The sequence below is a fragment of the Panthera uncia genome (genome assembly GCF_023721935.1).
Source record: "Panthera uncia isolate 11264 chromosome A1 unlocalized genomic scaffold, Puncia_PCG_1.0 HiC_scaffold_17, whole genome shotgun sequence".
Lineage (NCBI taxonomy): Eukaryota > Metazoa > Chordata > Mammalia > Carnivora > Felidae > Panthera > Panthera uncia.
The window spans coordinates 102,339,390-102,361,218 of NW_026057577.1; the positions used below are offsets into that span (position 1 = coordinate 102,339,390).

Here is a 21,829-nt window from a genome sequence, read left to right on the forward strand (position 1 = left end):
TTTTAAAAGTTTTGATTGTTACTGTTTCTGATGTACCTTAGCATTCTAAAAATCATTATAAGGACTGAAAATCATCTAAATAAGTGATCCTAGAGTTGACTTTATGGATGCGATGAATTTATACTTAAAATAGGGAAGCAGACAAATAAATATGTTAAAAATAAGGCTTAGAAGAGCAATCCTTCATTTGAGTTATTCTTTGTATTTGAAATCTCTGTTCTAAAAGCCCCAGTGAGAAAGCTTATCTTCTCAGACTTCTTTCGAGCAGGTATTAACTCACACAGGAATGCCAGGTCCTGAGTAGTATACATAGGAGGTCACGGACATTAAAAGGACAAAAGGATTCAGGTAGTTTTTGGTCATTCTGCAAAATAGGGTCTCTGAACTCATTAATGAAGTTAACATGGACAAGGATGACAACTTCGGCCCTCGCTGATCAGGACTACTCCAGCCCTAGGTTAGGGGTAGGCTAGAAGAAATTTTTTAGCAGGAACATTACATGGGAGCTAGTATTGGAGGGCAGCATCTTAGTGTGTGCGCCCAAGGCGTCTTGCTGCTGAATTGACTTGTTCTGGAGAGTGCCCTCTCCTGGCCAATACTGGTGTGTACACACCTCAAATCTGTTTTCTTTTAGTATCCAAGCTTCACTTCCTGTGAAGTCCGCAAGTTATCCAGAATACATTCATGATGAAAATTCAACTGAATTTTGGTTTTATTTTTAAAATTTTTTTTTTGTAAAATGGATTTAAAAGAACTCAAATGACTGCTCTATTTTTGTTAACTTGGTTTTTTCTACCATAGGTCTCAACAAATGGCAGCTATTACATCAGACAGTGACGAGTCCTGCTGCTCCCTTACAGTGTCTGACAGACCACTGTGGATTCAGACTGGGAGCATTGAAGTTAACAGTGAAACGGGCAGGTCTGTCTGTGCTAAGCCCTGCCACAAAGTGAAGAGGGCATCATGTCACCACTTGATCATTCTGAAGTAGGTTAGGCTAGACATAAAAGAGTTCATTAGTTCTTTTTCCTGAGTTTTCATTGACCTTTGTAGCTGGGTGTATCTCATATAGGTGACCGTTTTACTGAATGAAAGTAACTTTCAATTGGTATTACCAGCTGTGCTAAAAACAAGTAGAGCCAGCCTCCTGTGAGCTTCCGTGAAACGAGTTTCTCCTAGGGCAGTAAAAGTTGAGTATCAGGTTGTAGAATTCTGTCAACTAGCAACAGAGTCTCCGTGGAAAGCCAAATAGTGGATTTCTCTATCTTTTCACTATCTCAGTCTTTGTCACTTTTATATTCATTTAACTTCTTAGTCACTCTTAATGTGTGTATATATAAGAATATATATATATACATCTATGAACATATATATATTCTTAGCGAACTAACCTCAGAACCATTGTCATTTACATAAGGAAAGTCAAAATTCAGAGGGGGGCAAAAGATAATCCTGAAATGTGGCCATAATCTTTTTAAGTACATTTATTGAAACTTCTCTGGATAACGCCTTAACGGCTTATTTGGGACTCTTCTACAGCTGGGAAGGTTTAAGGATTTCTGATGTACTGCTTCTGAACTTACGATCTCTTTTTGCTTCCTTGAATTAAGGCTGTTTAACCCTCTGGTGTGTGCAGCTGGTGGTGAGCTGTAATTGGGCTGTATCACTGCAGATAAGCTATAATTTGCAAGCTGAGTCACAATGGCACATTTTGGATCAGAGATGGAGGCTGGGATATTTTGGACTCTTACCTGGATTGCAGGGATGGTAGCTACCCTTATGGTGATTTCTTGAGGAAAAATCATGTTTTAATTTTCTGTACCTCTCATAGGAATCATAAGACATGCTTCAATCCTTGGCTTTCCTGTCAACCTGATTAGGCCTAAGGTTGAAGCCAAACATTGAGTCATAAATAGAAGGAAATGAAATTGTATATGGGATTGACTGTTTACTTTTTTCTTCTCTTTCAGTTTACTTCCAGAGTTCTGTGTGGGTCTAAATAGTATTACGATTGTTGGTTTTAACAGATGAACTTTTCTTAGTTCAATGTCAGTTCTAAAAGTGTTAATCATTGTTTCTTTAGAAGCAAAGACTACATTCACCTTCCATTCTGATGTGTGCAGTGTAGAAGCCATTTTTCATTGCTTGCGAAAAAGCATGATAGAATGCCCTGTAAGTTTATTTTATAGGCCTTGATCTAGTAAGTCAGTGAGGCAGCACTGGGAAGCTTAACATAAGAGCAAGAGTGCTAGCAAAGAGTGGGAAAGACACCTACTTTGAAATATCTGGAAGTTAAACATTGGGAAGGATGGGGGTGGTTTTTCTTTCCTTTCCTGCATTCTGTGTTTGTTTTGTCAGTTATTATTCCACTGAAAACACCATAGACCTTTGGCTTAAAAGTACATTTGACCAAAAAGTCGTCATTCTCTCCACAATCACCTCTTTTGGAATTGAGGCTCTTATTGGTACTAGTCTCCCAGGCTTGAGAGGCGTTAACCAGGGATTATAGAGGGTTTCAATGGGGTTCTTACCACTTGGTATTAAAGGGAAGTTGATAATGTTGGGCAGAAATTCTGGTCGTGCTTCCTGGCAATCATTTTTATAAGCTTTGCCCTTTATAAATGTTTTGCTCAGGCTTGCTTTTTTTTGGAGGTATGGTGAAGAGGGCCTCTGCTCATGATCTGGTGTGATAAGGGACGCTGTATCTAATGAGTGTACATAAGTGGCCTTTGAGTAGCGAAATGGCGCTCTTGATGCCTTCTGATGTGCTGTGTGTAGCTTTGGGAAGGCACCCTCCACCCCCCTTTTTTGCTCTTTATACATATGTAGACAGTATGCTGTGCAGCTGACTTGCACGTAGCTTGATTTGTTATATAAATTTGCTCCCGTGTGTAGGCAGCCTGTGCTAGAGGAAGGCCTCTAGTGCTTCAGAGCAGTCCACAGCAGCTGAGGATTCACAGAGTTTAGTATTGTTTCTGGTGAGGTAAAGAACATAAAGCCGCACAAAGAACAAAGCGAAAATCCCCCCTTTATTAGGCAAATGTTCATCAGGTATTTTAAAAAATATACTCAAGTGCAGATTGTGTGAAGGTGACAAGTTTTGTGTTGGAATTTGGCCAGATGTACCTTGGAAATAAAATGAACGCTTCTGCTGGTTTAAAGTGGAAGTAAATTGTTTTCTCAAATGTTGGTTAAGTTTAGCTGATTTAAAAGAAAAAAGTATGATCCTATAATCTATGCAGGGCTGAATTTAAACAACAAGGACATAATTTTTCTCCTATTTACTTGTGCTTAACTACCTTTTCTTCCTTTTCTTTACTGTATTTCAGCACAAAGACATTAGCAGGCTGCTGGTTTCATGGACCTGTACCACAGTGACACAGAACACCAGAGCATCAGGACTGAATGAAATTGGAGATTCAGATTTTTAAAGCTGCACTAAGAAGTAAATGTTAAGGCAGTGGTTAAAACCCAACAGTCTATAAAGGGGCACTTGCAAATTGTGCTATATTAAACCGAAGACAAGGCATTAGGGGAATGTTTTATAAAAAAATAAACCATTGCAGTAAGTTATGCATGAGAGGAGGAGAAAAGTGATACGAAACACGCAAGGAAATCACTTGAATTTTATGTATGAAGAATCACTGACCGTAACTTTTTTTGAATGTGAAGTTCTTACCAGTACAGTTTGGACAGGCCTAAGAAGGCAAGGGATGATGACAGAGAAGCTGGATTATTTTTTGAACTAAAACTTTGTGCTTTCTTCAAGGTTTTGTTAATCAGTTCAGCTATGAGCAAAGGCATTTCTAGAATGGATCTCCTGTGAAACAGCAATAGTCACATATGCCGAGGTGAGGCCAAGGTTTCCTTCAGGTGCTGGTGGAAACAACAGAAAAGATGATCTAACATCCTGCTAAAAGGATGGCAAAGTGCCCCACTCCACCCAGCAAAGAGATTTTGGACCTTTTTCTTTCTTTAATAAAGCAGGGCTGTATTATCTTGAATATACGTTTGCTTGTTAGAACATATTAAGATGTATTTATTTGCCACCAGTATTTAACATTTGTGCACATTTTCATAACAGCATTCTTACCTTTTAAATTCTGACTCAAAGTGGATAGGCTAGTGTTGATCTTAGAGTGAAAATGTATACTCTAAGAGCTAGTTCTTAATCCTACTGAGGTGGAAAGGCTTTTGCCCTGAATTGTGATGTGGACCTCTCTCATGGAGAGCCCTTCCAAGTGCAAGATACTCATTCTCCCAGGTGTCAGGTGGGACTTGACCCTGGGAACACGTAGTAGGAACAGACCCATAAAGAGCTTTCACGCATGGAAAATGAATTCTTATTAATGGAGACCATACTGTTGTTTTGGTCTTTGGAAAATACATATTATGAAAAACTTTAATTTTTCTTTTTAATGAATGGAGAAAACATGAGAAAACCAGATGGACCTATTACTACTACATTTTTAAGGCATTTTATATTTGATGGTGCCGTACTTTTAATAATACTGAAGTTTTTTAGTGGCAATGCTGATTTATTTTTTACAAGATAATCCATATTGATTACTTAATACAAAAAAAAGGGAAAAATGCCAAAAAATAAAATACAAAATTCATTTGAAGGAACATAACTGAACATTTGGCTCCAGTGTTCAGACTTTCCATAATCTTACTGTATAGGTTTGGAATTACTTAACCCCACACTCAGGATTAAGAAAAGGGTCTGGGTAAGAGTTGGGAAACATTTAATATACTTGACTAGGACTTGTTTTACAACTCAAGAAGAAAAGGTGAACAGTCTTCTAGTGAGCTTAAACAAATTTTGATTACACTGCAAATAATTAAGTTTGGAGTGCATTCTAAAGTCTTTTTGGAAAGTTCTTCCATGAAGTCATTACACACGTTTGATCAAATCTGAAAAAGCTCAGGAACTAGCTAGCAGCAGGGAGTTCTAAAGATTACATGTACTTCTGTGGCGCCCTCTTAGACTTGGGTCCATCTTGTTCTTTCAGATGTTGAACACCAGCAGTACCTTTCAGGCTCACTTTAAGAACCAGAGAACTCTAAGCCATGGTGGGTTGCACAATAAGGATTTGTAATTAAGCTTTAGAATTCTTTGCGCAGTGATGGAAATGACCAAGAAATAATACAAAGGCAAAACCTGATCTCTCCCAATTCTTTTTAAGTATCTATTTTTTCTCATGACAAAACTCTCAAAGGCATTTTGTTATAAACCACATTTTCATTTTTTAATAAATGAAATTTGGTGGTGTTTAAAACCTAGACATACCATGTTGCTATTTCACTTTTCATTGCTTTAGTTGCTTAATATTTAAGCTTTGCTTCATGCTACCTTTGTATTTCAAATCTTCACAAGCCTATTTCATTTTGTAGACTTGAATGACAAAAATTGTTTCTCATCTAAAGTATGCTAAGACTTCAATGTTAAAGAATGTTGTGTAACATTTATCCAATAAAGTCTTGATTTTTTAAAATTTAGTTATCTAAAAACTTTTGTTTACTTTTTAAGAGTTAGATTTTTTTTTAACTATTAGGACTCAACCACTGTTGTTCTTTATGGAGCTGTTTTAAGTATCACTGCCTCCTTAGGCGAACAGCCTGTAAGTTTTTATTTAATCACCGGGAGATTTTATGGGACCCTCTATGACCAAAGGATAGAAGAAGGGTGAATAGTTTAATTAGGACCCTGTACATAGACATTACTGGTTTTCTTCAAATTCTAGTTGACATATACTGTAATATTGTTTTCAGGAGTATACGGTTTTCTTTTCTGATGGAAACAAATTTACTACCATTCAGAGTTGGATGTGATTAAGTATCTACTGGTAGGTTTAATTTTAAGAAGTCCTGCCCTTATGGATAAATGGTTGCTTCTTTAAAAGCCCAGCATGTCTGGGGCACCTGGATGGCGCAGTCGGTTAAGCGTCCGACTCTTGATCTCGGTTCAGGTCATGATCTCACGCTTTGTGGGTTCGGGCCCCACATCGGGCTCTGCACTGATGGTGCAGAGCCTGCTTGAGATTCCGTCTCTCCTTCTCTCTGACCCTCCCCCACTTGTGATCTCTCTTTCTCTCTCAAAATAAACTTAAAAAAATAAAAGGCCTAGCATGTCCAATGTGTTTGAGCAGAAACACTCGTTTTCAGGAAAAAATTAGCCTTTTAAAGCCTACCAGAGAGCTGAGATTTTTCAGACCCAAAAACTTAAGTTACTGTGTCTCACCCCCTCATTTGAGATAAGCAATTCTTTAGAAGGCTGCCTGTTATTCCAGAGTATATACAGAATCTTTAGGCTCAAATATTCTCCCATTTCAGTTTATGTAAGTGTAAAGACGAGGCCACTGGATTATGGCTCTGTTTATATTTTGTATCCCCCCCTGAAGTTTCCTACTAATGGAAATGGAACTAGAGAGAACCAAGGTAAAGAAGCCATGCACACATCATCTGGAAGGCCGCCACATGACATCCACCCCGCCCCAATACAGTCCAGATCGTGTTATATACATGTGTCAGTATGTTTACAGACGCCCCTCTTAACAAAGGAGAGGGGATGAGTGATGAAACCCATGGATACAACTCAGGACCTTTCTGGTCTTCATATAAGGAAATGTAAGTTTGGATTCATGCCCGGGAATCCTGTATAGAATGTACCAGTACCTCCATGGACATGCTGGGTATGTCACTGCAAATATGCCCTACAGATAAAATTAAGCTGTTTTCCTGCTTTTATACCTAAGAACTCATTTTTCTTCTTTCAAGTAATGATTCTTCCCTCAGTGCTTTGAATAGAGCTGTGTTTTCTTTAAGCATACCTTGCTCTAGTGGTGAACATCCTGCCAAATCTTTGCTTATTCACAGTGAAATTTCATGGCCTAAACAAGTAGGTATCATATCAAGAAGGTAATGAACCTGGAAGGAAAGAGTATACGTCAGGAATACTGTGTCAGAGGAAGAAAGAGCTGGCCAAACCCAAGCTGCTAGGTCACCGTACTTAAGCATACTTCTGGGATTAGTCCTTTCCCGATTCCTTTGTGAAGCACATTTGTAGAAGCAACCTTCTGACGCAAGGGAGGCAAAGTGAGATGGTGACATTAAGAAGATGTTTCTATACAGATAACCTGCTTTACAGGTTCGGATTCTAATCTAAGGTCTACCAGTCACCTTCCTGACAGAAGACTCACACGGTAACCTCACTGGCCAAAACCATGGAAGATGGAATTTTTTTCCCTTGAGTGAACTAGTCTATAATTTTGTGCTTCTGAATTCTAAGCTCAGTGTGTGATTCCTGAGTGGACAGCTCAGATCTGTGATCTAAAGCAGGTGAACCATATCATCAGTCTGAAGTACCTTGAGGTAAAGGAGTGTCTGCTGTGTCACTGTTCCAGAAAAGCACAGCCAGGGGCTTCAGTAAGACACAAAGCAACCTTGTGGAAGACAGGGATGGGGCTGGGGGTCCTTCACATGTTTAAATGAAGCTGCTCTAACACCTGTAGAAAACAAGGCAGTTACTCTTGACCTCTGATGTCAGCGCTGCCAAGGCAGGACCTCATCAATGTCATGCTGCCTCAGGAAATCACCCGACCTTCTCTCCCAGTTAACTTCGTGAAATAAAGTTGTAAATAGCGTATTCTATTTTGGGCTAGTCAAACTATTCCACAAAACAATGTTGTGTACGTCAGACCAAGTACCAGAGACCGTCCACCAAAGCCTACATTCTTTGAAATGTAAACACTGTTCTCCCTACTTCACTCCATTCCCTTGCTTCCCATTCCTGGCCTCCCTGAGGACTTCTGTCTTTAGTCTGCCTGAAGACTTTACCATCTGTGGATTTCTAACTTGTTACATTTGGGGAATTGGAGGGCACTTGGGTGCTCAGGTGGCCTTAGGTGGCTGCCAGGTGGGTGTTCAGGTAGGGTGCCTGATGTAGACATCCACCTGACAGCATCCCACAGGGGGACAACAAGCTTCCAGTATCTTCATATCTAGCTCCTCACCTTTGGCACTGATTTCCCGGAGAGGCTTCTGAGTTGGTTCCCTTCACATCCGCCATGATGCCTGATGGCTTAGAAGCCCCAGTGCCAGGCAGGAGTTCCCATCTGGTTGGGCTGTATTTTTTCAGCAAGCCAGAGCTCTAGGAGCTGGGACCAAATCATGGCTGAGAGTGGTTAGCTATGCGCTTCCTGGGCAATGGGACAGCAGGCCGTGCCGTGCTTTAGCTAAGAGGGAAGTGTGGGCTTCCAAAGTTGCCTCCTGAGTGAAAGCAAAAAGAAGGTAAGGAGTCATATTTCTAGTTCTGGCTGATAGAGCTTAACTCCTATGTGATGGAGTTTATTCCTAGTTTGCAGACCTCACAGAGTTGGAAAATTCTTATTATAGAATATTCTAAACATCTGTAAAGTAGACTAGCATAACTAACAAACCCCATGTATCCAACCCTAGTTTCAACAATTAGCAGCTTGTAGCCAGGAGGACTGAAACGTTTAATGCTCTGAAGTATGAGGGCCATGCTGACTAGTTTTCATATACTCATGTTACTAGTTTCTTGACTCCCCTTGAAGGGTTTGAAGCAATTGTTCTGATACTCTAGGGTTATTTTAGCCCCACCTCTCGGGTTGACTGGTAGCAAGCAGTCCATTGCTCACTTTCAGAAGCACTAATGGGCTTGTTCTAGTGGGGACTCAGGGCAGCTCTTGGCAGACAGCAGGAAGCAAATGGAAACGATCACCTCCTTTTTCTGTCCGGCTTTTAACTGTACAGTTTCCTGAAGGTACAGACTTCCTAGCCCCTTCTGGTACAATGTGCACATGCTTCCTCTTTTAAAGGAAATGCAGGTGATAGAAGGACTAACTAAGCTCATAACTATTGAAGTAGGGGGGAGGGGCGGGGGGGGAGTGGGTTGCAGGGTGAAAAGGAGCATACACACCTCGCTAAAAGTGTTCCAAGATTTTTACCAGGGTTTGGGGGTATCAAGCACGCAGTACACCCCAAAAGACATATTAGAGGAAGAGTTCAATGCCTTCAGAAATGAGGGGGCGATGAAGGGAAAGGCTGGCTTACGACAGGAAGTGATCACAGCAACACAGACACAGAACAGGCAACAGCCGAGCTGGCAGTGACCCCCAGGGCTGCCCCTGGAAGACTGAGCTCCAGCAACTCTATGCTGCCTTGTAGGCCAACAGCAAGCTTAAGGGAAAGTTCAGATAACAGAGGAAAAGGGACAGAGGCTTAAAGCACTTATTCTTCCTGTCCTAGGAGGTTTCTCAGATTGGCACCCTGGTCTTAGAGGGTTACTGGACCTTGCCCTTTAAAGACCTTAAGGATATTAAAGCAGCCATTCACCTGCACAGCTGTTCCCATCCTCCTTGATCTTCCCCTTTGACATTTCAATTTTTGCTAAACAGGTTGTAAAAGACAGGATTCACAGGTCTGGTTAGCTCTTAGGATCAGACAGACAACTCGGCAAATACGTCTCCCAATCAGGTTTACATTTAATACCTGCTGCCAGTTCTCTAGCCCATGATATTTTACTCAGTAAAATCCCTCCCTCTGTCTTTCTAAATCAGTCTGGATTCCAGCTTCAGAGCTGTGTAAAAGGAATTCAATTACATTTCCAGTAGGCTCGGAGGCCAGCTCAGCGACCCACAGCACCAGAAATAATCACCAGGCCCAACAACATTTCCAAGAGCAGTTCCCTACTTTTAACGACACAAAATGTTGCGAGAAATAGGGACTTTCGTCATTTAAGACTGAACAAGCATTCATGCCTTTGACTATACCTGAGTTAACTCTGAAGGTCCAATGTGTGAGGTCTTGCCATTTTACTGAAGTTCAAATGTAGGCCCAGTGCCACGATGTTCAGGTCATTAGCTAGTAGGCTCAGCCACTCCCCAGCCTCCACATCTCGGCATGGTGTAATATTCTCTATTCCTACAAGCACAATAACTTGTAATAAGATATGGAGTTCTGGGGGGTGAGACAAGGGGCAAAAGGGTGGGGGGAAGGGAACCCAGGGGCAGTGCTTCTGATGGAAGGGAATCATATACAGAAAGTCAGAGTTCTTAGGAAAAGAGGTTGGATCTTAAGAACAGAATATAACCATAGCTCAGATGCATGACATGAGGAAAAGGAACTAATCTACAGTGCACTCCACAGAAAAAGCACTAGATGAGTAGGACTTTGTTGTAGGAATAGTCCCAGTTTCCTGGGTGAGCCTCCTGTGAACAGAAAAGTCGCTCATGTCAAAGTTAGAGGGGTGGTTAAGACATAGTATGGAAATACAGAGAACACAAGATTCAGTGGAAATGTGATCTGGGAGAGGGTGGGGAGGCTGAAACTACAGAACAAGGTGGGGATTTCTGAAAGTCTCAAGACAAAGATGCAAAAATGAAAATTTACAGATGAGAAGACATATGCTTACAAGCCAGACTGAATGCTCAACATCTCAGGACATTTTACATGGCTGCACAAGATGGGCTCCCCACTGGCTTAAAGTGACTTTCTTTACAAAGTGTCTTTTTAAGCTTCACAGTGTATAAGTACTGGATTCACTGTTGAGAAATCCTAGCTGAGCCCTCTAAATTAGCCAGAACTGCACACCTATCCAAATAAAAACACTACTGTAGAAAGTTCTGGGACCATTAACTGTAGGGTGTTAAGGCCATTCTGGGCAATACACAGGGAAGTCCCAGATCAATCCACTGGTCTCGACTAGGTGAAACCAAGCTATTATCTTTCATTGCCTCCCACCATATTCTTTGGAAGGTGAAAAATAGCACATAAACCTGAATGACATTAAAAACACTTGCTGGATCTTAAGATTTTGAGGAAATGACTAGTTTCTACTTACCTTGAGATAACATATAACGGTTAGTAAAGGAGACATTTTAAAAATCAGGTACTAATCAAAGGGTACAGATACTGGAGACTTCTGGATTGTGATGGTTATTCACATTGAAAACACTTCTTATAGAATGCTCTTTAATACCAATTAACTGGGTTTCTGGTAGAGCGGTAGGTGTTGGTGCTATTAAAAAAATAAACATGGCCCTTACCTTCCAGGAGCTCATGGAGGCAGGGAATAGATACTATTTAAATAAAATGTATCTTAATAGTCTTCAAGGAAACTGTTGAAGGAGATCCAAAATTATTTTGATCCATCATGATATTGTCGGAATAAGAACATATACAGAATCAAATGCTTCAATTCTATTCCATTCATTCTAATGTCAACTATTTTCAAAAGGTTGAATCTATTTTTTCTTCCAGATTTGTAAACAGAGAAATAATTGTGGTTGATTAAAAAAAAAAAAAACCTCCAAATTTCACACTTAGGGGTGTGTGGGTGGCTCAGTCGGTTGAGTGTCTGACTTCGGCTCGGGTCATGATCTCACAGTTCATGGGTTTGAGTCCCGCATCGGGCTCTGCACTGACAGCTCAGCCTGGAGCCTGCTTCGGATTCTGTGTCTCCTTCTCTCTCTGTCCCTCCACTGCTTGCACTCTCTCAAAAATAAACGTTAAAAAAATTAAAAAAAAAAATTTCACACCTAGTTAGATTCTCTTTCTTTTCTTTCAAGATTCATTGTGAGATTTCAGCAGGGTGGAGGTGGTGGAGAAGGGAGAGGAAGCAGAGAGGAAGGCCTAAGAAGCAAAACCTGGGCACCTGAGTAGCTCAGTCAGTTGAGTGTCCGGCTCTTGATTTCAGCTCAGGTCATGATCTCATGGTTTGTGAGTTCAAGCCCTGCGTCTGGTTCGGAGTGCGGAGCCTCCGCACTGGTCCCAAGTGCGGAGCCTGCTTGGGATTCTCTCTCTCCCTCTTTCCCTGCCCCTCCATTGCTCATGCTCGTGCTCTCTGAAAACAGACTAAAAAAACAAAAACAAAAACAAAACAAAACAAAACAAAAACCTCTGGAGGCTGTGGCAATGACAATGTCTTAAGGAAGGCTGTATCTAGGCAAACATGTCTATTTCCTCACTCCCTGGAGGTTCAGACAGGTGCTCAGGAATCTCAGCTCCGACCTTGGCTGAGTCTCAGCTGTTGAGCCCAAAGTCAGAATCTGGCAAAGTAGCTCTCAAAATGTGGTCTGAGGGGAGCCTGGCTGGCTCAGTTGGTAGAGCATGCGACTCTTGATCTTGGGGTTGTGATTCAAACCCCATGTTGGGTGTAGAGCTCTATTAAAGAAGAAAAAAAGTGCCCTGAGGCCTTCCAGGAATTCCTGAGACCCTTTCAGGTCTCCAAGAAGTCAAAGCTATCTTCGCTAATACTAAGAGGTAGGTCAACTGCTTTTCTCACTGTCACACTGTCATGGGTGTGCACGGTGTAGGATTCGCCAGGCTACGTGACGGGATACTGTGACAACCTGAGTGCAGAAGCAGATCTGAATCCTGCTAGCCTCTACTAAGCCACACGTGAAAGAGATTTACAGAAATGTAAAATGATGTCATGTTTTTGTTTTGGAAGACAGTTTTCTAAAAATATTGTTTTTAAAAAAAAAATATATATATATAAACAAGAAATATATTTGCTATTTTTAAAGGAATTAACTAAGTATTTAAGGGACTTCTCAGTTTTAATTTCTCATCTGGTAAACATCAATGGATAAAATCCACATAACCCCAAACACTCTTCAAACGCTCTGGAGTGTGAGGGTCCTGAGGTGAGCGACCTGGGAATCGCTGCTCTGGCAAAACGGCTGCACAGGACGCCATCACCACCGAGAGCCGGACACAGGCCTTTTGGCCAAAGCTCCTGCACAATCGCTGTGATTCCTCACACACACTTTTTTGAGAACTTCAGATGCCAGATTTATCATAAAGACAGCAAAGCAAAAGTAACCACGCGCTTTCCCCCTCTCCTTTCCCCCTTAATTCCATTTCAAAATCTGGAAGAGAGGCTTAGCATAGCACAGAGTTAACACTGCACATCATTCTGCGACCGACCAACGCACTGCACTCTAAGGAGCTCTGAGGAACAGATCAGAGCTGTGGCACATGTGGACACGGAGCAGGACTGCTGCAATGTCACTTACAGAATTATATGGGCACTTCAGTTCTGAGATGAAACCTGCAAGTCACTGCCTTTGACACTCAAACCAGAACTGAAAGCTTTCACCAACAATCAGTGATGACTAAGAAAGCCCAAACCTACCTTTGAAACCTCTGGGTTCGTGTAGTCTAAAAGAATATGGTTTTGTCTGGGATTCACATACCGCTCTTCTTGAATGGAGCTACTTTAAGTTGAAACTGTTAAGACTGATGCTTGGGCAAAAACACTGATCTCATCATGATCTGCACAAACATGAAGAGGCCCAAGACACTGTGTGAGGTGGTTTCTGCATTCTAGTACCTGGCGGAATGGTCAGTTCTTCAAGATCATCTTCGAGGTGACAACTAAGACTGTGGGCAGATCTGTGGATGCTGGTAACATTCAGCAACACTGAGCCTGAAGCCAGAGGAGCCTTCTGCTTTAGCTGTCATTATGGGGACAAAATTCACAAGCCAGCTCAGACCGTCAAAGAAAGCGTTTATTACCACAGAGGAAACCAGGAGATGCTGGAGCCCATGCCCGGCGGCCTGAGCAATGTGAGTAATCAGGGAGAGGGGGCAGCAGGCGGGAGCCTCATGAATCATGTCTGGGTAGTCTCTGAACCTGGCTCGGGCCAGGAGACACTTTGGCTGGGCTTGTGTGTATAGCTCGGGGAGGTCAGCTTTGACAAGCAGGCTTCTGCCCGGACAAAGCAAAGGTCAGCCAGAATCAAGGGTAACAGATGCATAGACACCACCTTAAAACGGAAATCAAATTAGGCTTATTACATCAGAAGTGCATTTGACCTGGATCATAAAACAAGAGGGAGAAGGGAGCACTGGGCCCTAGCAGATAGCCTGTCTTTGAGATAAGATGCTTTTGAAAGTTAAATATTGGCAGAGCCTTCCCCCTTGCTAACAGCGAGCAGCATACAATCTCCAAGCCAGCTTTAAAAGCTACTGTAAACTTTGTTATCTGTTATTATTTGGATTTTGAACAAAATTGATGGAGTAGGAACCAGTAGAGGAATCCTGTTTGATCTGGAAATTTTCGGTGGAGAGTCCAAAAGGTCGAAGAACCAAGTTTCCAAGATCTTTTAGTTTACCTGCAATGTAAAAGTGGAAATTCAAATAAATATGGGGAATAAACAGATGCAGGAAGACCTCGACTGATCCTGCCTTCCTATCTGATTACAAAATATAAAGAACATCTCTCTTCAGTTAAAGAAACTCCCGCTTTTAAAATTATGAAAACTTTAGCCCCCTCAGCAGTGTGGTCACACTTTAGGGCCACCCATCCCCAAGCCTTTTTTTTTTTTTTTTAAGTTTATTTGGAGAGAGCAAGTGGGGGAGGGGGGGGAGAGAGAGAGAGAGAGGGAGACACAGATTCCAGAGCAGGATCCAGGCTCTGAGCTGTCAGCACAGAGCCCGATGTGGGGTTCGAACTCATGAACCGTGAGATCGTGACCTGAGCTGAAGTTGGACACCTAACCGACTGAGCCACCCAGGCACCACCCCTAAGCCTGTACTTTGTAGATGATCTTCCTGTCCAAACAGGCCAGGACCAACAAAGGACACAGGCCCTGGGATGAGTGATGGCCAAAGCGACTGCTGCTCCCAGGGGGGCTGAAAGCATACTGCCGAGCCCCAGGGCCTGGTGCTAAGGGTGGTGGCCCCTCCAAGTCTGTTCTCTGTGGAAAAAGCAGCAGCCACCTGCTGCATCCAATTCCACTCAGCAGACTTCTACTGAGCCAGGGTTCACACTGAAGAGCTTCCTGCTTTACTAGGGAAAGCCTTAGCTTCTACACCAAACTCGCTGCTTCTCAGGAAACAGGGGTTCTTATTCCTTTGATGGCACCACCCACCTCAATAGTCCAGTCTCTTCTCCCTAAGATTCGGGCTTTACTCATTAATCACAGGTGCATTCACGTTTCAAAAACCAAAATTGAGACACGTGGTATAAACAAGGAGTTTTATGTGGATTCTACATATAAGAGTGCCACAGAGTTTGTATGTCAACAGCTGGAGATTTATAGGGACTTATGGGGCAATGGGATGGAATATTTGAAGGTAGGAGCATTTTGGAAAATCTTTGGCTGGAACAGGTGAATACACAGTTTCAACTCTTTCTGAACAATTGTTCTTGCAGGTACACTTCCAATGGAGAGGAGTGTGGGGGTAAAGGGGAAGAAGCCCCTAACTGTCAGAGCTACGGGTTCCTTCCCACCGTCCCACTTGTTAGCAGCTTTCTCTCTCTGAGGCCTCCCACCTTGAGGCAAAGCCCAAGCAGAGAACTTACAGATGCATGGCCTTCACATGTCAAGGCCTTTTCTAGTAACTCGTTGAAAGAACTTTTGGTCTCAGTCTAAGACTTATCCCCCGGAAGCTCCCAGACCCAGGCTGACCAGTCTCCAGACAGGCTTCCCAAACTTAAACCTGGATCACACATGCTGAGTACGCCTGTTTGAGGAGAGGCACTGGCAGCCCATCCCCACACCCAGGTGCCGTCCAGAGCACAGCCTCAAGTGGATGGATGCCCAGGTAGGGGCCACAACAAACAAAGGAGGGGGCATCCTCAGGTAAGCATGAGTCACCCAGGACCTCGGCGGTCTGTCCTGGGGTTGAGGAAGGAGGGCAGGGGGGAAACACACATTTAAAGAAGCCAACTAAAAGGTCACTGCTGGCACAACCCTTGGCTCTTCTGACATGGAGTGAATGAAAGGAGAATGAATCTCAAGGGATGGTCACACCACGCTTCCCAAAAGCAGCAGCGCCATCTGGCAGCCTCCTCTGTTAGAGGGCCACTCTGGACTGGCGACTGAGCCCCGGGTGCCCCCTGGATGGAGGTCTTGCTGCAAGCCCATCTCACTGCACAGCAACCCGTGAGAGCGCCAACTGTACGGGCTCTGCCATGTGATGCAATGGGAACTACAGACTTCGGAGATGCTCTCGGTCTAGTGGGGAGGCAGACACAGGAGCGAGGTGCGCCCCGAGCCCCGGGGGAAGAGCTCTCCGCCTGTGCGGGGGTGAGAGGCACCTCAAGAGAGACTACACTGCAGCGCGCTGAAGAACTGAGAGGGGCAGGACGCTGGCATGCCACTGTGTTCCGTGGATGGCAAGGGGACAGGACTTTAAACTGCAGATGGAGAGGGACAATTAGGGCCTTCTGCAGGTTCTCACTTTGCTTGCCCTGCTGAAGAAGGTGCCCACCACAGTGAGCCTTGCACTTTTAGCTTAACTGATTCTCTGGACGGCATTCATGAAAACGTGCTTCCCCAGATGCCCTCTGCCGACACCTGCATGTCCCAGTCAATGACCGACTGAGCTCGGTAGGGGCAGACCAGGTGCTCTGACAGGTGAGTGGGGCTCCCCAATGGCTTTGCTGGAACTTTCTGAGCACTACATGCTGGGTGAGACTTCCTACTCCGCTTCCCTCTATCCTCCACAGCCATCTGACAGCTCCCACCCCTCTGCCCCACTTCCCCTTCCAGGTGTTTCCCCGATGGGTTTCTTGTACATCTAATCCGATCCTGCTTCTGTTTCTCTGAGGACTCAGCCTGCACACAGGCTATCATTCTCCTTCCTTCCGTTCTCGGCCTTTCTAACATTCCGCAATAGTTTTACTATGTGATCTCCAGATGAGAATGTGGGAAGTTCTGCCTGCTACGTGAGACAATGCACACAAAGTGCTTGAGACACCTGATAAAGACACGATGAAAAAGTCTCCATGTTAGAGACGACCTGAGGTTCCCAGACTTGAATCTGACCAACAGTCCTAAGTTCACAAGTGTGGCATCTCGCTGTGTGGTAGGGAGGCAGAGACAGGAGACAGTCACTTCACCAGAATAAGCTGAGATACGATGGGGAAGACAAGACACACACACACACACATAAGCCAGTTCACAGGGAAGCTGAGATATGAGTGCCAGGAGAGTCAGTAAGAAGATTCCTTCCTGGGGGTGGGGAGGGGGGAGCCCTGCCAGAGCTTCTCGTGTAAGAGTGTCCATGGGAATCATCATCAGAGGACAGACAGGACTGTAGTCATTTGAGACAGAGGGAGCGGGCAGGGCTGGCAAAATGGTTTGGATAAATGTATAGAGAGGGGTGGGCAAGGGCAAGCAATGTGTCCAGTGGGCTCGGGCAGGTTCTTATGAGCCAGGCCAGAGTCTATGGTTCTTGTGCCACGGGGAAGGCCACTGAAGATTTGAGAACTGAGCTTTAAGGGTTAATAATGCTGTGGCAAAGGAAGAATGAAAAGGAGAGCCTGGAGGTGGTCCTGACAGAAAGTTAGTGCAACATTCTGGGAAAGCAGCCATTTATTTATTCACTGAACAAATATCTGAATGCCTATAATGCTGGGTAAAGAAGTTCTGAGGGGTGCAAGGCTGGCTCAGTTGGTGGAACGTACAACTCTTGATCGCGGGGTTGCGAGTTTGAGACCCACACTGGGTATACAGATTACTTAAAAATAAAATCTTAAAAAGGAAGAAGAAAAAAAGCTCTGAAATCAGACTGAGGCCAGTGAGAATATAAGGGAACAGAGCAAAACATTATGGTAGAACCAATGATTTTTTGGTTGAAAGATGATTGAAAAATGCATCTTTTGCTGTTTATGGTTACAGTAGAGAAGAAGCACCTTCGGTAGAGATCATGCTCATAAATATACTCACACTCACCCTCAGGAGTTTCCCTGCTGCTGTTTAGAGTCCGGTTGGATGCTCAGAGACTAATGCAGCTTCCTGGCCTCTCGGACAGGATCTGCCACATTAGCCTATCTGCCACCCTTTCCACTGGCTGCCAAATTGTACGCCTTCCCTATCTAGGCAGTAATCAGTCAGATTTTCTTATTTCCACTTGGAGCAGATCTGGCACCATCACTCAGCTGGGACGTGTCAACATGTCCGTGTTAGGATCTCATCTATTAGACTAACTGCAGGCAAAGAGAAGAGTCCCAAATTGCTTGTGCTCAGACAGGAATGTTTATGACTAGAGATCAACGCTTGTCACTGGATCCAGATCTGATAAGTGTTAGTTTCTATGCCTCCAAGCAACACTGTGTCACAATAACCCAATGGACTCTTACACATAACTTCTCCTTGGAGATACTGTGTGGCAGTCCATTCACCCTGAGGAGGGCCAGGAATGCCATTTGTTTTCACTTCCTTAAAGACAGCTGGGGTTTGGGCCCAGCAGGACACAACTGAATCCCCACTCACTGCATTTCCTCTTATGAGGCAGGAAAACTAAGCCATGCAGCTGCCTCTTGCTTTCCTTTGAGCAAAAGGCAAATCAAGCACAGAATATGGAAGATAAAATAATTCACAGCCAAATTAAATACCTACATTAGCTTTTGGGTGAAAGCGGAGGCTGAAATAAGCCTTCCCAAGAACTGTCAAAGAAGCAGGAGTGACTTTTTTTTTTTTTTCTTTAAAGTTTACTTATTTAAAGAGACAGAGAGAATGCAAGTGGGGGAGGGGCAGAACAAGAAGGGGACAGAGGACCTGAAGTGGGCTCTGTGCTAACAGCAGAGAGCTGGATGGGGGGCTCGTACTCACAAACCGTGAGATCATGACCTGAGCCGAAGTCAGACACTTAACCGACTGGGCCAGCCAGGCGCCCCAGGAGTGACTCTCTTGAGAGGAGCTGGAGAAGCAGCAACCAGGGAATGAGGCAGAAAGCAGGGCAGTGAAAATCTACAAACTGATACTCTCTGAGGGAATAATGACAGCAAGGGATTGGTTTAGAGACACTCATGTGGCCAGAGCACACTGCATGTGGAGTCTCTAACGAGCATCAGGCAGAGTGGCATGAAAAGAAATATGAAAAAACGACCCTGGATTTCCATACTCACATGTAGGACTTCAGCAGTTTGTTTTTTTTTTAATGTTTATTCATTTTTGAAAGACAGAGAGAGACAGAGCACAAGCAGGGGTGGGGTGGAAAGGGGGACACAGAATCCAAAGCAGGCTCCAGGCTCTGGGCTGTCAGCACCAGAGCCTGACGTGGTGCTCAAACTCACAAACCGTGAAATCATGACCTGAGCCGAAGTTGGACGCTCAACCAACTGAGCCACCCAGGCGCCCCTATGACTTCAGCAGTTTTAAGAGACAGTGACAACGTCAAGGCTTTCTTATGACGTTGGGTGAGGGAGCTGGTTCTAGGACCCTCTACTATGCAGAGCAGAGAAGCACCTAATGCACGGAAAGAGCCAAAAGAACGTGTCAAATCTTTGCAAAGACAACGGACAGGTTACTTCTAAGTGACCTTATGTAGCTCTTGATCACGGCATCATACAAGATGGTGTTCTTAATTCAGTTCACAAATGTGCACTCGTTAGGTTGCTAGTGGCCAGGAGTGAACACCTGAGAAGCTTCAGGAATCAGGAGAGCAGAAATATGTTCCAAGAGGGTGTAAGGAGGTGATGGTATGAGTGGAAGAGCTGGGCTGGATGGGAACAAGGCCCAGGCGGTGTGCCACAGTGGCTGGGCAGGAAGCAGCCGCAGGTGCCTATGAGAGGGAAGCATTACTGGGGTTGTTCTAATGATTTATGTACTTTTTTTTCTAATAATTTTCTCAATAACAGGCTAGAAAGGGAGAAGCAAGGATGTTCACCCTTTCATTAGTCCAATTAGGATTTTTTCCTTCACGGAGGCAGCTTTATGGCTCTTTTTTCTAACAAAAAGGCAGTCAACTTACTGACAAAAGAAAAAGAAAAGAAAAAGTCAGAGATAACTGAGCAACCTTAAATAAAAAAGCTCATTTTGTTAAATAATGACCTCACTTTGTAAATGCCAATGACAAGTGGTATTGAGCAGGCTTTTAAAATCTTTAACTGCCAGTTTTTAGCAGAAGCCAGCATTCTAGAGAAACCAGCACTAAAAATTGTGTGGTCCACTGCAGAAGCTTGCTCAGAATGTCTAGGGGTGAGATTATTCTGCCGTGAGTGGCTCCCGAGGACCCCCCAGCAGAGGAAGCACAGCCATGGCACCTGTAAGGGGGAGGGAAGAAGTCCGGAATGCTCTTGTGGGGCTGTGATTCCACTTGAAGAGTGCTCTCTCCCTTTTAGGCTCTCCTACAGTGGGGAACACCTAGAGGCAGTATCTTATTCATGATCCTTCTACTGAGTAAGAAGGTAAAGGAGTCTAGTTATTCATACTTTTCATGTTTAACAACAAACTGACATATGATTTACCAAGCAACTTAAACTGCTGAAATCCGATGAGGGGAGAAGTCATGACAGAAGCAACTGAGAATGAATTCAACTTGAATATTTCAAACGAAGGGGACAATATAGGTAAAACCCAAAGCTACAGAGACAGAAATTTTGGCTCATGAGAATCTAGAGGGACTCAGCCAGCCAGGCAAGGAGAAATGGAAGTTTTGATTCCATCGGGAGTTGACAATGGCTATAAGATTCCATCTACATCCATCCCTTCACGGTTTCAAACTGGCTCAAAGAAACAGATCCGAAGAACAACAAGGGTCTTTTCCAAGTGCACTGTGGCCACCCCAAATCTCCTCCAGCCTGAATCTGGCTCAGCTAAGTACAGATACTAGCTTTTTTCTAAAACAAAGAGTCACTGTTAGAATAGGTGAAAAATTCTCTTTTCCCTTTTCTTTGAAGAAAGAGTACCTCTAAAATAATTTTTTTTTTGCTCAAACAAGGTGTCAATTAGGGAAAACTGTCAAGTAGGTGTAAATTAGGGAAAGAAAGAGCCTTTTCTGGGGAATGCTCCAGAAGTGTCCCCAACTCTAAAACAGTTCTTAGCAGGAGCGAGAGGTTTTGGATTGTCCAGGTTTAATGGCTTGTTCTCAATCAGTTCTGCTATCAGACTGATCCTTTGGAAACTATGTTCTCATTCTCTGGATACTGACACCTATGCAGTGGCCATAAATGGCCAAGTCCAATTTATTTTAAGATTTTTCGTTTAGGCCCACCTGATGGCAATATATTAAATTCAATTCACATAGTAGATTTAGAAAATATTCATAAGGTAAAACACAAAGCAGATCTTGAGCAGGGAAATACAAGACAGGTTATAAGCAGAATGTGCTGGAGAGCTCTCTGTCTAGGAAACTTGACTCCCTTGAGTCAAATAGGCTGTTCATGGGACGGCTTCTCTGACCCCAACTATAAAATGCTTCGGCAAATAAGAGAAATAAACCATGAATCCATTTGACGTATGCTTCACTCACACTCCTTTGTTCTCCTCACCATTTATTCCTCATTCCTGACTTCTCATGTCTTCTCAAACACTGAAGGGACTCTCATGCCATTTTCAAAACAAAAATTCCCTTAGTTCTGACACAGTATCGGCTGGTAGTGACTATACTCTAATGAAATGAAAAACATAAGTCATTTACTCCATGAAGAAATTCAACTCTTTTCATGAAATTCATGATCTGAAATAGTTGTTAGTGGGATGCCAGGTTGAATCACATTTTACATTCTTGAAGGCAGGAAAACTAAATAGAAGTTTAGTTTTTGAAAAGCTGACACCCTCTCTAAACCACTCTAAACCTCCTGGAGTCCAAAACAGCTCAAACTCACTAGGGCCATGGTTTGGCTCACACAACAAATGAAGGGCCCCAGAGCTATTTCTCACTGTTGTATTCTCCTCCAGCAAGTACCAAATCCTGCTGTCCCGCATCCTGCCTCCCAGCTACCAGGGCCGTGGGAAAGTAAGGGGCGCAAACTTACCTAACATCTCTGCCTTTAGCTTTTCATTACGTTCTTCAATCTGCTTAGGTAATCTCTGAGGGGAAAAGAGGAGAAACAAGAAGAGCT

The 21,829-nt window shown here is 43.5% G+C and overlaps 2 protein-coding genes across 13 annotated transcripts in view; one reads left to right on the forward strand and one right to left on the reverse strand.

Moving 5' to 3' along the window:
* PWWP2A (PWWP domain containing 2A) overlaps positions 1–5,502 on the forward strand; it is a 40,639-nt gene extending 35,137 nt beyond the window's left edge. For 2 of the 7 annotated variants that reach the window (XM_049647850.1, XM_049647854.1), the window contains 2 exons: positions 802–987; positions 3,330–5,502. In XM_049647850.1, the coding sequence (XP_049503807.1) occupies positions 802–987; positions 3,330–3,378 (235 nt within the window). In that variant the 3' untranslated portion in view covers positions 3,379–5,502. Of the gene's footprint in view, positions 1–801 lie in introns of all 7 variants that reach the window. The other 5 variants (XM_049647851.1, XM_049647855.1, XM_049647848.1 and 2 more) reach the window with 3 other exon arrangements.
* TTC1 (tetratricopeptide repeat domain 1) overlaps positions 3,607–21,829 on the reverse strand; it is a 56,337-nt gene continuing 38,114 nt past the window's right edge. For 2 of the 6 annotated variants that reach the window (XM_049647867.1, XM_049647863.1), the window contains exons 7-11: positions 21,743–21,797; positions 11,681–14,147; positions 9,798–9,948; positions 6,834–8,271; positions 3,607–3,876 (exon numbers count right to left, since the gene is read on the reverse strand). In XM_049647867.1, coding sequence (XP_049503824.1) covers positions 14,014–14,147; positions 21,743–21,797 — 189 coding nt within the window. In that variant the 3' untranslated portion in view covers positions 3,607–3,876; positions 6,834–8,271; positions 9,798–9,948; positions 11,681–14,013. Of the gene's footprint in view, positions 3,877–6,833; positions 8,272–9,797; positions 9,949–11,680; positions 14,148–17,717; positions 21,798–21,829 lie in introns of those variants that run through there. The other 4 variants (XM_049647866.1, XM_049647864.1, XM_049647865.1 and 1 more) reach the window with 4 other exon arrangements.